At 47.1% G+C, this 14,697-nt stretch overlaps 1 protein-coding gene across 6 annotated transcripts in view; it reads left to right on the top strand.

Moving 5' to 3' along the window:
• Pla2g4e (phospholipase A2, group IVE) overlaps nucleotides 1-14,433 on the top strand; it is a 79,219-nt gene extending 64,786 nt beyond the window's left edge. For all 6 annotated transcript variants that reach the window (XM_006499771.4, NM_177845.4, NM_001363091.1 and 3 more), the window contains 8 exons: nucleotides 3,901-4,123; nucleotides 6,478-6,592; nucleotides 7,055-7,192; nucleotides 9,020-9,127; nucleotides 9,534-9,737; nucleotides 10,650-10,816; nucleotides 12,190-12,373; nucleotides 12,795-14,433. In XM_006499771.4, coding sequence (XP_006499834.1) covers nucleotides 3,901-4,123; nucleotides 6,478-6,592; nucleotides 7,055-7,192; nucleotides 9,020-9,127; nucleotides 9,534-9,737; nucleotides 10,650-10,816; nucleotides 12,190-12,373; nucleotides 12,795-13,012 — 1,357 coding nt within the window. In that variant the 3' untranslated portion in view covers nucleotides 13,013-14,433. The remainder of the gene's footprint in view (nucleotides 1-3,900; nucleotides 4,124-6,477; nucleotides 6,593-7,054; nucleotides 7,193-9,019; nucleotides 9,128-9,533; nucleotides 9,738-10,649; nucleotides 10,817-12,189; nucleotides 12,374-12,794) is intronic.
• Nucleotides 14,434-14,697: the final 264 nt, after the last annotated feature.

The raw sequence follows: 14,697 nt of genomic DNA, 5'->3' as shown, positions 1-14,697 counted from the left end.
GCTCCTAAAAGGAAGCCTGGTAGGGTCAAATCTAACAGGAGACATAGCACCAGGGGGAGTGGGGGGGGGTGTTATTTGTTCATTAATATTTAACTCAAATGGAATAAAGGAGCTTATAGATTAATGAAAATGTTTCAATGAATATCACCGACACAGTTGTCTTTATACACGAGAGTCTTTTTTTAAAGGATTTATTAATTTATTTTATGTATGTGAGTACACTATAGCTGTCTTCAGATACACCAGAAGAGGGCATCGGATCCCATTGCAGATGGTTGTGAGCCACCATGTGGTTTCTGGGAATTGAACTCAGGACCTCTGAAAGAGCAGTCAGTGCTCTTAACCGCTCTTAACCGCTGAGCCATCTCTCCAGCCCCTATACACCAGAGTCTTAACTCAGACCTTTTAATATTTTATGTAGTGGGAGGGGCTCAGTAAAATCATCCCTGTGACTACTAGATGCCTCTTAGCCAGAGCTACATCTTACTGTGTCAGGGCACAGTCCCTCTGCTGTGCCTTTTCTTTCTGTGGAACAACTCGTGGCTCTGATCAGAGGGCTTGGATGTTAACCTGTCCTGGGAAGCCCCCTTGATAGCTACTCCTCAGATGCTTTGGATCAGGTGGGACAAGTTGAAGTGCTGTCCTCTGCATCTGGCATAGCATCCTAAAGGGACTGGTTACAGGATATCCAGGGATCTATTTCTCTCAGCTGATAGTCAAGCCCCTTATATACATGGCAATTTATCTGCATAATGTCCCCCACACACTCCTAAGGGGTTCCTGAAGTCATCTCTAGATTACTTACAGCACCAATGCAATTTCTTTGTAAGTAGATATGTTCTCTTATTTCGGGAATAATGACAGTCCACAGAGGTTCAGTAAACAGAAGGAGTTTTCTGAATGATTTCAATCTACAGTTGGTTAGCTCTCTAGGTGAAGAACCTGCAGGTAAGGAGGTCACCCATAATGACTCCACTGTTACTCTATAGCAGAGAAGCACAAGTTCTAGCCCCAGGTCACCTATGTCAGGATTCATAGATCTAAAATCTAAACTCCATCCAGGGTCCAGGTTCAGTGGCTACACCCAGATAGCTATAAAGATAAAGTCACAGCACTAGAGAGATGCTTGGCTATGAAAAGCATGCAGCTCTTACAGAGGAACCAACTTTAGTTCCAATCACCCATGTCAGGAAATTCAAAAGTGCCGGCAACTCCAGTTCTCAGGGGATCCAATGCCTCACATATTTTTTTAAATTATTATTATTATAGTGGACATGGTGGCCCAGCACTCAGGAGTCAGAGACAGGTGGACTTTTGTGAATTCAAGGCTAGCCTGATCTACTTACCAAGTTTCAAACTAGCCGGGGTTTCATTATGAAACCCCATCTCAAACAAAAATAAAATCAGTAATAATAATTAAAAAAACATGTTTAAAATGATAACTTGTTTCAGCAGGGATGGGGGCACTGTATTATTCTGTTGGACTACTGTGTGGTAGACAGAAGACAGGGCCTCAGGCCCAGTCAGAATGTCAAAGTAAAACATTCACAGGGCCCCTGAACTGGGGAAAGCATGGGGAAAATTGCCTTTTAAAACAACAGTTAGCAGGCTAGAGAGATGGCTCAGTGGTTAAGAACCCTGACTGCTCTTCCAGAGGTCCTGAGTTCAAGTCCTAGCAGCTACATGGTGGCTCACAACCATCTGTAATGGGATCTGGTGCCCTCTTCTGGCAGTCAGGTATACACTCAAACAGAGCACAGAATAAACAAATCAATTTTTAAGTTTTTTTTTTTTTAATCAACAAAGATTAACAAGCTGATACATGCCTCTAATACTAGCTAACACTCAGGGGGTAGAAAGAGGCAAGAAGATCAGCAGTTCTAGGACAGTCTCAGCTATCTACTGAGTTGGAGGCCAGCCTGGTCTATATAAAACCCTGTTAATAAATGAAGACTAAATTAATAAAACACTAGCAATGGGTTTGGGGAAACTTTTCAAAAGTATGAAAGTAACAAATAAGTTTTATGGAGGGCAGGGTACTATCTGTAGAAGAAATCCCACCATTTTCCATCTTTCTTGGAACCAGTCCTAAGAAGGAAGGAGACACTTGTTTGTATATTGGGAGTCCTTAGACAAATTCTCCTGCCACTGTGGGTGCTCTGGAACAGAATAAAGAGGGCCCTTCCCTACGTTGACATACAGAAGTTTGATCCAACAGAGTCAGACCCAGACCCAGCTAAGGACCACTGAACTGGAGAACAGAGAGTTAGCTGACCATTGCTTGTCAAGGTCATTCAGCTCGTGACTGGAGTTTTTAAAGCTTTCTTCTAAAAGATTATTTTAAATTATGTGTCCGTGTGTACTCACACAATGCTTGTGTGACTATGCCCGTGTGGAGGACAACTTTCAGGTCTTGGTTCTTTCCTCTTACCACAGAGATGCCCAGGATCAAACTCAGGTAGCCATGCTTGTCAGCAATCATCTTTCCCTGCTGAACCATCTTACTGGACCCCAAACCTGGGCTTTAACTCAGTCCAGGGCCTGTGTTCAAAGGCCGCTACCAAATAACTGTAAAGTTAAGTCGCTTCAGCGGAGCCATGCTGGACTTCTGTGGGGCAAGCAGGAGACAGAGAGGACCTCAGGCCCAGCCTTGCTGCCTCCATTCACCACAGTCCACATAAAAGGTTTTTTTGTTTTGTTTTGGTTTGGTTTGGTTTGGTTTGGTTTTTGGTTTTTCGAGACAGGGTTTCTCTGTATAGCCCTGGCTGTCCTGGAACTCACTCTGTAGACCAGGGTGGCCTCGAACTCAGAAATCCGCCTGCCTCTGCCTCCGGAGTGCTGGGATTAAAGGCGTGCGCGCCACCACGCCCGGCTCACATAAAAGTTAAGGAGGAAAAGAGGGGGTGGAGAATGAGAAAGAAGGGGAAGGAGAAGAGGCAGAGGAGGAGCAACGAGATGAAACAAACCTTTTCAATACTTACTTTAAGTATGTGAGTGTTTTGCCTGCATGTATTTCTGTGCAGCATGTGCATGCCTGGTGCTTGCAGAGGCCAGAAGAGGGTGTTGGATCCCCTAGATCTGGAGTTAATGATAGTTGTAAGCTGTTATGTAGGTACTAGAAGTTGAATCTGGGTCCTCTGGAAGAGCAGCTCTGGGCTCCAGGAAGTGAAGCTTGAATTAGTGTCCTAGTCCGGAATCAGCCAATCCAGGAATCAGATGTTCCCATCCCTACCTCTTCACAGCTCTGGTGCTTCACACAATGCTAGCTTTTATGATTTTTTAATTTTTTTTTACAAGAACTGTATGAGCTGGGTACACCAATCACAATTCTTTGCCACTTCAGTTAGGGACACTGAGGCAAAGAGTGGCTAAGTAGCTTCCCCAAGATCACATAGCAAGTGAGTGGTAGAGCTTGGTTTTGAACCCAGGAAGATCTGAGCCCAGAAATCTTTTTTTTTTTTTAAGATTTATTTATTATTATATCTAAGTACACTGTAGCTGTCTTCAGATGCACCAGAACCAGAAGAGGGCATCAGATCTCATTCTGGGTGGTTGTGAGCTACCATGTGGTTGCTGGGATTTGAACTCAGGACCTTCAGAAGAGCAGTCGGTGCTCTTAACCACTGAGCCATCTCTCCAGCCCTGAGCCCAGAATTCTTATCTCAACTATCGTGATACACCCAACATACAACATGCATTCAAGAGAGGGAAACGGTCAGTTACGAGGTGCAGTGTTTGCTTGTCTCTTGCCACAGGCCTCCCTCATTCCCTCTCCTCTGGGCTCTTCTCCTGCCAGGTTTGGGACTCCCCATGATCTCATGATCTGCCCATCTTCTGTCCCATCTGGACATAGAGTTGCTCAGACCAGGTCTAGGGTCATCTGTGCTTGTCTCTCACCAGGACTATGGCTACCTTGTACAGTGATCCTGAGTGGTCCTCCAAAAACCTGGAGACTGTTGTCTTTGAGGCCCGGAGACATGTTGTCAAAGACAAGATGCCTGCCCTGTTCCCAGATCAGCTCTACAAATGGCGAGAGGACCTCCAAAAGCATAGCCAGGAGGGCTATAAGACCACGTTTACAGACTTTTGGGGCAAGCTGATCGAGTACAGTCTGGGAGATAAAGTGAGTGTTCAAGTCTTTCCTGGGTCCCACCTGCCTAGACTGGTATCAAATCATAGTCTTTCCTCCTCTGAGCCTCTATGGCCAAAAACATTAGGTTAGACCTGCAGGTGCACCATCATGCTGGAAGAATCATGGGGTGTCCAAACACATATTGGGGTGATAAAGATGGTGAGGTCATCTTTCACATCCCTTTCAGAGAACTAAGACCCCATGTTGGGCGAGCCTGGGTGCTCCCCTGCATACACGAAGCGTATTTTCTGAAAGCCATTCCAAAGCATCCACAGGAGAAAATGGGAAAGGAGCTGAGCAGAGCTAGAGAGCTGTTAATCATGCTTTCAGTCTGACCCCACAAAGACAAGGAAAAACCAAACAGAAGCATGTAAGTGTTGTGTGGCCTGGAAAGACTCACAGCAAGACCCTTGTGTTAAGTTCCTGATCCAGCAAGAGACCCTTCCTCAACAAACAAAGTAAGAAGCAATTGAAGAAGACAGCTGATGTCAACCTTGGAATCTATACACACATACACACATATACACACACATACATACACATGTACACACACATACACCCACATACACACACATACATACATATATACATACATACACACTTGCATACACCATCATGCATGCAAACACACATTAAGTATATGTGTGCATACCACACATATAAACACATGAAACACATAAAAAGAAAAGGAAATGAGGCATTTTGAGCAGTCAACAATAAGTTGACTCTTATTTTTTGTTGTTGTTCTGAGATAAAGTCTCACATTGTATAGCCCAGGCTAGCCTGGGACTCACATAGTTGGAGCTGGCTTTGAACTTGTAGTTATTCTCTTGCTTCCTCCTTCCAAGTGCTGGGATTACCTGAATGTGCCACCAAACTGGGCTAGCTCTCATCTGTAATATTTACTTATTCCTCTTTCATTTTTTTTAGGTGAAAGATAATTATTTAGATTTATTTTATGTGTATGATTGTTTCACCTCCGTGTGTGTATGTGTGTGTGTGTGTGGGGTGTCTGTGGGGGGTGGGGGGGGTTGTACCACGTGTGCCCACAGAGGTCAGAAGAGGGCCTTGGATCCATCTGCCTCTGTCTCCCACATGATGGGATTAAAAGCATGCAATATCACAACGGGCATCAAAACAATTTGTAGCAATAATAATCGATAGTAGCCCACATGATGAGGAGAAAACACGACAGCTTTCTAGGCAGAGAGTCTGAGTGTTCTGAGGCTCTCGTGCAATGAAGAACTGGGCTAGGAGGAGAGAGGCACGGCTAGGAGGAGGCCTCTGCTCTTCCACTCTGGCTGCAGCAGGAACCCACTGCCCTCCAGTACTCCTGACCCAACTGGGCTCTTCCCTGAGTCTGTGGCTTTACTTTTAGGACATTTAATCCTATATTGTTCAGATCTCTGGGTCCACGTGTGATAAGTACCCTATTTTGCTTCAGAGAAGGGCTAAGAGTTGTTGGCCAGCACAAGTGTTTGCCATTCCACCCAGGGTCCGGAGTCTTTATGCACAGGGTAACCACAGATAGTCAGAGCTTGGGTCCCTAGTACCTCAGCTTTGCCTCATTTGTGCTGCCTGATTCACTTTGGGACACAGTGGCCCAGGTGTCAGGATTTGCCTTAATGACACACAGAACTCTTGGGACTTGGGGTTTACCTAGACTGTCACCTACTTTCAGGTTTTTAAGCCTCTAGTTAGGAAGGAGGAAAGGAAGAAAGGAGGGAGGGAGGGAGAGGGAGGGAGGGAGAAAGGAAGGAAAAAAAGGAGGAAAGGAAGGAGGGAGGGAGGGAGAAAGGAAGGAAAGAAGAAAGGAGGGAGAGAGGGAAGGAAGGTAGGAAGGAAAGAAGGAAGGAAGGAAGGTAGGAAGGAAGGAAGGAAGGTAGGAAGGAAGGAAGGAAGAAATAAGGAGGGAGGGACAGGGGAAAGAGATTTTCCTCTTAAATTTTGAGAGAACCCAACACACCAAAATAATAAGACAAAATTTCCTGGTGCCACTCAGGTTCAGTAGTGAATGGGAAATAATAGCACTAAGAAGGAACCATGGTGCCCTTTCTGACCTCCACCAGATCCTCTAGCTCCTGAGACACGAGAACCCTGAGACCCCAGGAGACAGCCTTAAATTACAGAGCCAGCCCCACCCTACTTAGCTGCCAGGCAGCCTAAGAAGAAGCTATGCATTCTCCAAATGCATTTAAGAGTTGACAGCTCCAGTCGGCTGCAGCCAATACAAGTCACCTGGGGGCATCTGGAGCCTGGAAATAGCTGTTAAGGGTTCCGATTGTTCTCTTGTTCTTCACTGACTTAGTGTCAGCAACCTCCGCTAAGCATTGGTGTCCCTACAGAAAAACGAATGCAAGCTGTCAGATCAGCGAGCTGCTCTGTGCAGGGGACAGAACCCTCTGCCCATCTACCTCACCATCAATGTCAAGGATGATGTAAGCAACCAGGATTTCAGAGGTAACGCTGCTGGCTAGTGACTTAGATGGGGTCCCTTCTTGGCGGGTACAACACACCCTTTACCAATCTCCACATCAATAAACAGTGCCCCACAGCTGAAGAAATCTCCCTCATAAGTGGAGCCGATCAGGCAGTGTCTCCTAACGTTCCGGGGCTTATCTAAAGAGTCAGTGAGAAATGAAGACGGTGAAAAATGAAACTCTAAGATTTTCTCAGGCTGCTCAAAAGGGGAACGTAGAAGGGTCCATTTTTGCCCCTGTTTATCCAACTTCAGGGAGCAAAAGTTGAGCCCAGCGATTTGTAGAGTTGTTTTGTCCTGCAGCAAGTGCCCCCTTGTGTAACAAAGGGGAACTGCAACTTGCAATCGCAAGCTCCCCATGGCCCTGGAGCCACTGGGGGGCTGGAGGGAAGGCTGTGTGGATGACTCCCCAACCTGAGACTAATGTTGTTCCCTGTGTACAGAATGGTTCGAGTTCTCCCCCTACGAGGTGGGCATGCAGAAGTACGGAGCCTTCATCCCCAGCGAGTTATTTGGCTCCGAGTTCTTCATGGGGCGGCTGATGAAGAGGATTCCTGAGCCGGAGATGTGCTACATGCTAGGTGACTCCCTAAGATACTCAGCCCCAGAGAGGGCCAGGCCTGCCTTTGACTAACAGATAACAGGGAGAATCCGGGCCCATTGCTGGTCGCCTTGCTTAGCCTTGAGCTCTTGAACTTTCTGGATTTGCTGCTTTGCATGAAACCAGGAGGAGCTCCTGAATCTACTTCCAGATCGCAACTGCTCTAATCTTCCCAAAGCCTGTTAGGCCCAGGGAGACTTCAGTAAAGGGAGGATCCCAGCACCCTGGGCTCCTGTGGTCTATTTGAGGTTTACTCAGAAGATCTTGCATGGAAGATCTGAGATATGGAAAGCTGAGATAGGAAAAAAAGATTTTTAAAAAGATATTTGTGGCTGGGATTTGAACTCAGGACCTCTATCTAGAAGAGCAGTCAGTGCTCTTGACCACTGAGCCATCTCTCCAGCCCCATGAGAGAGAAGATTAGCACCCCAACTTTCTCCCTGCCTGGCTCCAGGCAGCAGTGGGTCTGCTTGCAGGAAAGACACAGCATCTCAGATCCCAGGCAGAGAAGACCCCCAACAGAAAGGACAGAGCCACTGGTTGGGGAAGCCTAGCCAGCTCCCTGTTCCTTGCTCTTTGGTTCCTCAGAAGCCAAGGTCACTGAGTACAGGGTCCACGGACTGTGACAGCCAATCTTTGTCCTTTGCTTCAGAGTCTCATCTGCAAAAAGTGACCTCAGAAAATAAGCCTATCATTACAGCTTCAAGGGCTGCTGTTTAAACTTCTTTTTTTGTTTGTTTGTTTTGTTGTTGTTTTTGGAGACAGGGTTTCTCTGTATACTGACAGACTGACAGGACAGCTCTGGCTGTCCTGGAACTCACTTTGTAGACCAGGCTGGCCTCGAACTCAGAAATCCGCCTGCCTTTGCCTCCCGAGGGCCGGGATCAAAGGCATGCGCCACCACCCGGCTTGAACTTCTTTTATTTAAACAGGATGTCTATCGACTTACTCCAGAGCAACCCATTTCAGAAAATCTAACTCAAGGCTCATTTCTTCTACGAACTCCACACTGCAGCTCACAACCCACAGTTCCTTCTTCCCTGAGACTTGGTCCCATATGCTTCTCAAACCTGTAGATCAGTTTGATCTGGTTCTTCACATGTTAGCTGCACAGAGGTTGTCTATTACCTAATTTCTCTGGACCTGTTTTCTCATCTCCATGTAAGATGAGAAATTAAATTAAGTTAAGAATATAATCATTAGTATTTGCTTGTTGGCGATAGGGTCTCACTCTGTAGCCCAGGTGGGCCTGGAACTTATTTTATAAATATCCTAGGCTAGTTTCAAATTCATGTCAGTCCTCTTGCTTCAACCTCCCTACTGGGACTACAGATGTGAGTTCCTATATCTGGCTTTATTATTATTATTATTATTGAAATTTTAATGTATCTTTATAATATTACTATATAAATTTTACATTAAAAGTAAGATCCAGCCTTATGTGTATCAAGGCTTACTGTATACCAGATACTGTCTTAATGCTTTCTTCATGTAGACTGATGCAAGATCAGAGCAGGGCCTGAACTTAAAGCCTACACTTTCAGCTGTCATTCCCCGACATAGCTATGCCTTAAGCACTCCCTGCTCCCTGCACTGAGGGAAGGGAGAAAAAGAGCTGAGCATTGGTACCGTCAGTCTGCATAGAACTGTCCTGTGGGAGACAGAAATCCAAGTCGGCCCTGCCCTGCCCCACCCTCCAAATAGCCTGGCCTAGAGTAGGCATGGGGATAAGGCCGAACCAGTGAGAGTTGGGGTGGGCAGGCAGGGAGTCTGGGGACAGTTGCTCATGACCTCTCTGCTTCTCTAGGGTTGTGGAGTAGCATCTTTTCCCTGAACCTGCTTGATGCCTGGAATTTGTCTCACACCTCAGAGGAGTTTTTCTATAGGTGGACAAGGGAGAGACTGCATGACATCGGTGGGTGACACCCTAGTTCCCCTCTTGGGTAGTGAATATACTGGGTATGGGTCATGAAGCAAGGACTGATTGCCTGTCAGGGTTTCCACATCACCCCAGACATGGGAAGGCAGTTTGCCTAGAGCATCACTGGGGGCAGGGCGGTTGTAGGCGGTACTCATGCTGAGGCCAGAAGGATGCTTCTGATATCCAGAGAGCTGATAAGCCTAGGGAATCTGTGAGCACAGAGAAAAACCAAACTTCTGGGCTCGCCATCCTCGCCGGGGCCTTCCTACCTTCTCTTTCTCCTTTTCTATACCCTCCATATCCTCCACCCTTGTCTCATAAAATGGATCGCTCTCTGGGGTCAAGCAACCAGGTACTACCCCAGCTTTTGTAACCTGCCCTCTATCCCTTCTCCCTACAGAAGATGATCCCATCCTGCCTGAAATCCCTAGGTGTGACGATAACCCCCTAGAGACCACAGTAGTGATCCCAACGACATGGCTGTCCAACACCTTCCGAGAAATCCTCACACGCAGGCCCTTCGTGTCTGAGTTCCACAACTTCCTGTACGGGATGCAGCTGCATACTGACTACTTACAGAACAGGCAGTTCTCTATGTGGAAAGGTACCACAACCTGGGCTGGCAAAGTTGGGAGGAAGGAAAAGCAAGCATGGATGTGGCCATAGAGGAAGATGGTCTCCTCTGGTCATGTTAATGGGCAGAACACAGCCAGCTTGGGTAAGGGAGGTGGCGAGGAGGGGAGTGGGGCAGGGCATGACACTCTATTTATGACTGAGAGCTTGAATGAATATGGCTTTGCCAGCAGGGGGCAATATAGGCATTAATTAGTTAATTGACTGTGACCACAGAATCTTCCTAGCAGTTCCAGCTTCAGAAGTTGGCCCAGTTGTACAAATGGAAAAATATGGACTTTTTTAGCAATATCTTTTGGGAGCACCTTTGACTGTGAGTGGTGCCCCCATTGCAGTTGAGGACACACAACCCAGCTCAGTCTCACAGCCCCAGGCCTTAGGCCACACTCTCATAGCTGGGATTCTGTATGCCTCCTTGAAAAGGCTTTAGGGACTAGGGCTAACATTCGTCCTATCCCACCATATGGCAATCTTCTCTGTTGTTTTATTTGTCCACAGCCTGCAAATTCCCTTCAGCATGGACTGTTATTTTGTCCTTGCTTTCTGGTGACAACGGGGCTGATAACTCTGGGTCCGTGGGTATCCATAGTTTATAAGATGCCCTTAAGCCCTTTCTTCACCACTAGGTCTATGGATGGGTCACAGTGGGTTTGTGTGCATAACCCATAGAAGACTTGCTAAAGCTTCAAGAGCATGCTGGTGTCCACTAGCCTACACAGAAAAGTAGGACTCAGTGCCCTAGGGAGTATGTGGGAGGCTAGAGGCCGGGGCTGAAGAGAGAAAGTTCCAGGGAGGGCACTCAGTACATACCAGGGCCTTCACCTCACCCACAGCTGACATCAGGTCACCTGGTAGGATGGTAACGAGAAGGCTTGACTTTCAGACACAGTACTGGACACCTTCCCAAACCAGCTGACACAGTTTGCAAAACACCTGAACCTGCTGGACACTGCGTTCTTTGTCAACTCCAGCTACGCACCCCTCCTTAGGCCAGAGAGAAAAGTCGACCTTATCATCCACCTCAATTACTGCGCAGGATCCCAGACAAAGGCAAGTATTACAGAGACATCCCCGGCTTCAGGGCTCCTGCGCGGTTACAGCACCATCACCTCAGAGGCCTGAGCGGCTGCAATGGAAGAATGTGCTCTGCAAACACACTCTGAGACTAAGGCATGGCACGGTGCAGGCTAGAGGACTAAATCTCACAGGCAACTGGCCGGCTTTCATGCGCTGGGACTTGGGGTTTACATGCACTCAGTAAATGGCAACTTTATTATCACGTTTGAGCATCTGATATACTTGGTCATTTTTCAGCTGAAAAAAAAATCATGATTCGTTTGTAGTATCTTATTTTTAAATTTTTTTCCATATGATCACACAGGTGACCAATGGTGGTATTGTTGATACACGCACACACACATATAGTGTATATGGCTACACTGTAGCTATCTTCAGACAAACCAGAAGAGGGCATCAGATCCCATTAGAAATATTGTGAGCCACCATGTGGTTGCTGGGAATTGAATTTATATTATTACTACTACTACTTTCTCTTTAAGGGAAAATCCTGAGCTTTTTGGTTTTTGTTTTTTGGTTTGTTTTGTTTTTTTCTTTTCTTTTTTTTTTTTTTCCGGTTGACTTTGACATAAAATCCAGCCTAAAGCTGGGAGAAGAAGGGAATTACAGACAAAAATGAGAGCAATGAGCCGGGCGTTGGTGGCACATGCCTTTAATCCCAGCACTTGGGAGGCAGAGGCAGGCGGATTTCTGAGTTCGAGGCCAGCCTGGTCTACAGAGCGAGTTCCAGGACGCCAGGGCTACACAGAGAAACCCTGTCTCGGAAAAAAAGAGAGAGAGAGAGAGCAATGATCGTGACCTGGGTTTGTAAATAAATGACAGTGTACTTCCCTACCCAGGCTCTCACCTGGCCCTTGCACCAGTTCTTTATGTAGATGGCACAGTCACTGCTATCCCTAGGTCAGAGGTGGGAACCAAGACTAAGTAGCTAGCTGGACACATGCAAGTAAGGCAGGCACAGGACTCGGACTTTTAACGGCACCTTTTCAAAGTCCAGCCCTTGGACACTGCTAGTCAGGACTCCAGGGGACTGGGCCCAGAGTCTGTTAATCTCACAGGATGCCCCCGCTATCTCACTGGTCTGTCTTTTAGTCGATGTAGCAGTAGCAGGGCTTCTGGGTTTAAAAAATTCATGGAAGAAGCTCGAGGCTGGCTAGGCACTAGCCTACTGCCTGGGCTTTTTGTCCTGAGCTAGCTTTTTCTTTTTCCCCCTAAAAATTCCACACAGTGGCAAAGCAGGTTGGGAGCAGTGTTAGCTAGGACAATCAGGAAACCAGTCCCAGGACCTCTGTGTGGTCTCCCTACCCCAGGCTTCCAGTGCTCACGGCTCTCCCATGCTGTTGCAGCCCCTGAAACAAACCTGTGAGTACTGTACCGAGCAGAAGATCCCCTTCCCCAGCTTCTCCATCCTGGAAGATGACAACAGTCTCAAGGAGTGCTACGTGATGGAGAATCCCCAGGAGCCCGACGCCCCCATCGTGGCTTACTTCCCACTCATCAGTGACACCTTCCAGAAGTACAAGGCTCCAGGTAAGCCCCCTCTATGTTGTATGTTCTATGTCCAGTTCCCACCGGACATAGATGAAATCTCCTGGTTGGGACACCTGGCTTAGCTCTAGTCGGAGCCCAGAGAGAGAAAGAGAGTTTCTTCCTTCCATCTTTATCCATGAGTTGGCAACATGGTCTCTGCTCTGTTAGTCATTTGACCAATTTATGATACCCAGCTATGTAGACTCTTGAAAGAAAGGAACTGTGCCTCTGCCTGGAGAAATGTAGGGTGTGTGTGTGTGCGCGCGTACGTGTGTGTCTGTGTGACTGTGTGTCTGTTCTGTGTGTGTCTGTGTATGAGCACACACATATGTGTGAGAGTGCATACATGCAAGTGTCTATGTGTATAAACAAGTCCTTACAATCTACCATAAGTGTCTATAACATATCCTCCTGCCCCAAGGTGTAGAGCGAAGTCCTGACGAGCTGGAACTGGGCCAGCTGAACATCTATGGACCAAAGTCTCCCTATGCCACCAAGGAGCTGACGTACACAGAGGCCGCCTTCGACAAGCTGGTGAAGCTCTCAGAATATAATATCCTCAATAACAGAGATAAGCTCATTCAGGCCTTGAGACTAGCAATGGAGAAGAAACGCATGAGGAGCCAGTGTCCCTCCTAGGCCTGGGGGAGTCCTATCTATCTCGTGTCTGCTTCTATTGTCAGAAGCATCGCCCCCAAAGCAGACCTCACACACAGCTGTCCCTGATCTCTGGCTAGGGTCGCAACACCTTGGCCTGGGCTTTCTAGTAAAATGTTACAAATGAACAAAGGTGAGAGAGAAAAGAAGAGTCTATTGGGTTTTATACCCCTGGGGCTTCTCTCCACTTTCTGGCAAGGAAGGTACCAGGGTCACAGACTCCCACACAGTCTCAAGTATAGAATGTGAATATGTGGGCACAGAGAGTGGCTAGTTCCCAAGAGCCCTCACCCTTCGAGCTGGAGGCAAAAGTTCCCTAAGCATCCCCTCCCCTCCTTTTCCTCCTTCCATGGCCAGTCTAGAGAAATGTCCAGGAAGACCAAGAACAGCAGAAGCTCACAGAGTGAGGATCCAGGGAAGCCTTGGCAGGCTGTGGGCAAGCGGCACCGGGTGCATGACGCTATCTGGCGCCAGTAACGTCCTCTGGCATCTCTCTGGCTTGCAGATGGGGTTATTTATTTATAAGTATGATTCTTCTTATTTATCACAGAAACACTATGGCCGATTTATCTACGTTCTTATACAGTGACTCAGAGAATAAGGTTAGGAAAGATGACCTCAGAATGGTGAGTTAGGACTCTGACAAAGACCTCAGCTTTGGAGGAGAATCTCTGGGGAAGCCCTGGACACCCGGACACCCAGCCTCCTGGCTTCACTAAAAGATAGAAGGGGGTCCCTGCAGTGAGCAGGTAAAAGCCAAAGGGCAGCTAGGTATGTGGCCTTTGGGGAGCCCAACGTGCCTGGAGGACAAGGGCCTCTTTCTGAGCCACATGATCCCTCCACAGTCCTGGTTGTTGAGAGATTAATGACACCCAACGGTGTTGTTTATATGTTTCAAATGGACTCCTGGTTCCATCATTGCTATTTAAAGTGGATTCGATTGGGCCTGGCTATAAGCCCAGACCCAGCCACACCTACAGGAACCCATACTGTGAAGAGACACCAGTGCCTCTGCTCCAGCCTTACCTGTCAGTGAGGGGGGTTGACTCCTGTGTGGGTACCATTGGGGAAGGATGGATTTATCACACTCTCCTACCAGCCTGGGGAGCATGAGTCCATAGACTCTGCTGAGCCACTGATAAGCTGGGCTTCTGAGCCTGGAAAACTGGTCCCTACCCAAGTGTTGCTGATGTGAGTTGGATGTTCATCACCTCCTCTAGCCCTCCACTGGAGTAGCTGGCTGGCATTGCTTTTGCTTCCCCCATGTAGAGAACAGGCTCTGAATTGTCAAAGAGAGCCAAGATAGAACCTTGTATTTTGCAAGGTTTGACTCACCATAGCATATAAAGTTTATAAGAGCACTGTACCATTTGAACACAGAATAAAGTGGTTATGAAGGTGAATATTGGTTCATCTGTTTTCATTTCTGGTGCCACAAAGCACTTCTGACTCCCATCCTTGCTCCTAACTCTCGCCTCTGCCCTCAGTTTACAATTCACTCCTCTGGTCTTTCTTTTTTTTTTTTTTCAAAGATTTATTTTATTTATTTTATGTATGTGAGTACACTGTAGCTGTACAGTTGGTTCTGAGCCTCTGCTTGCTCCGAGTCAAAGATTCATTTATTATTATACATAAGTACACTGTAGCTGACTTTAGACACAACAGAA

Source organism: Mus musculus, chromosome 2 (genome assembly GCF_000001635.26).
Source record: "Mus musculus strain C57BL/6J chromosome 2, GRCm38.p6 C57BL/6J".
Lineage (NCBI taxonomy): Eukaryota > Metazoa > Chordata > Mammalia > Rodentia > Muridae > Mus > Mus musculus.
This window is presented reverse-complemented; position numbering and strand designations above follow the sequence as displayed.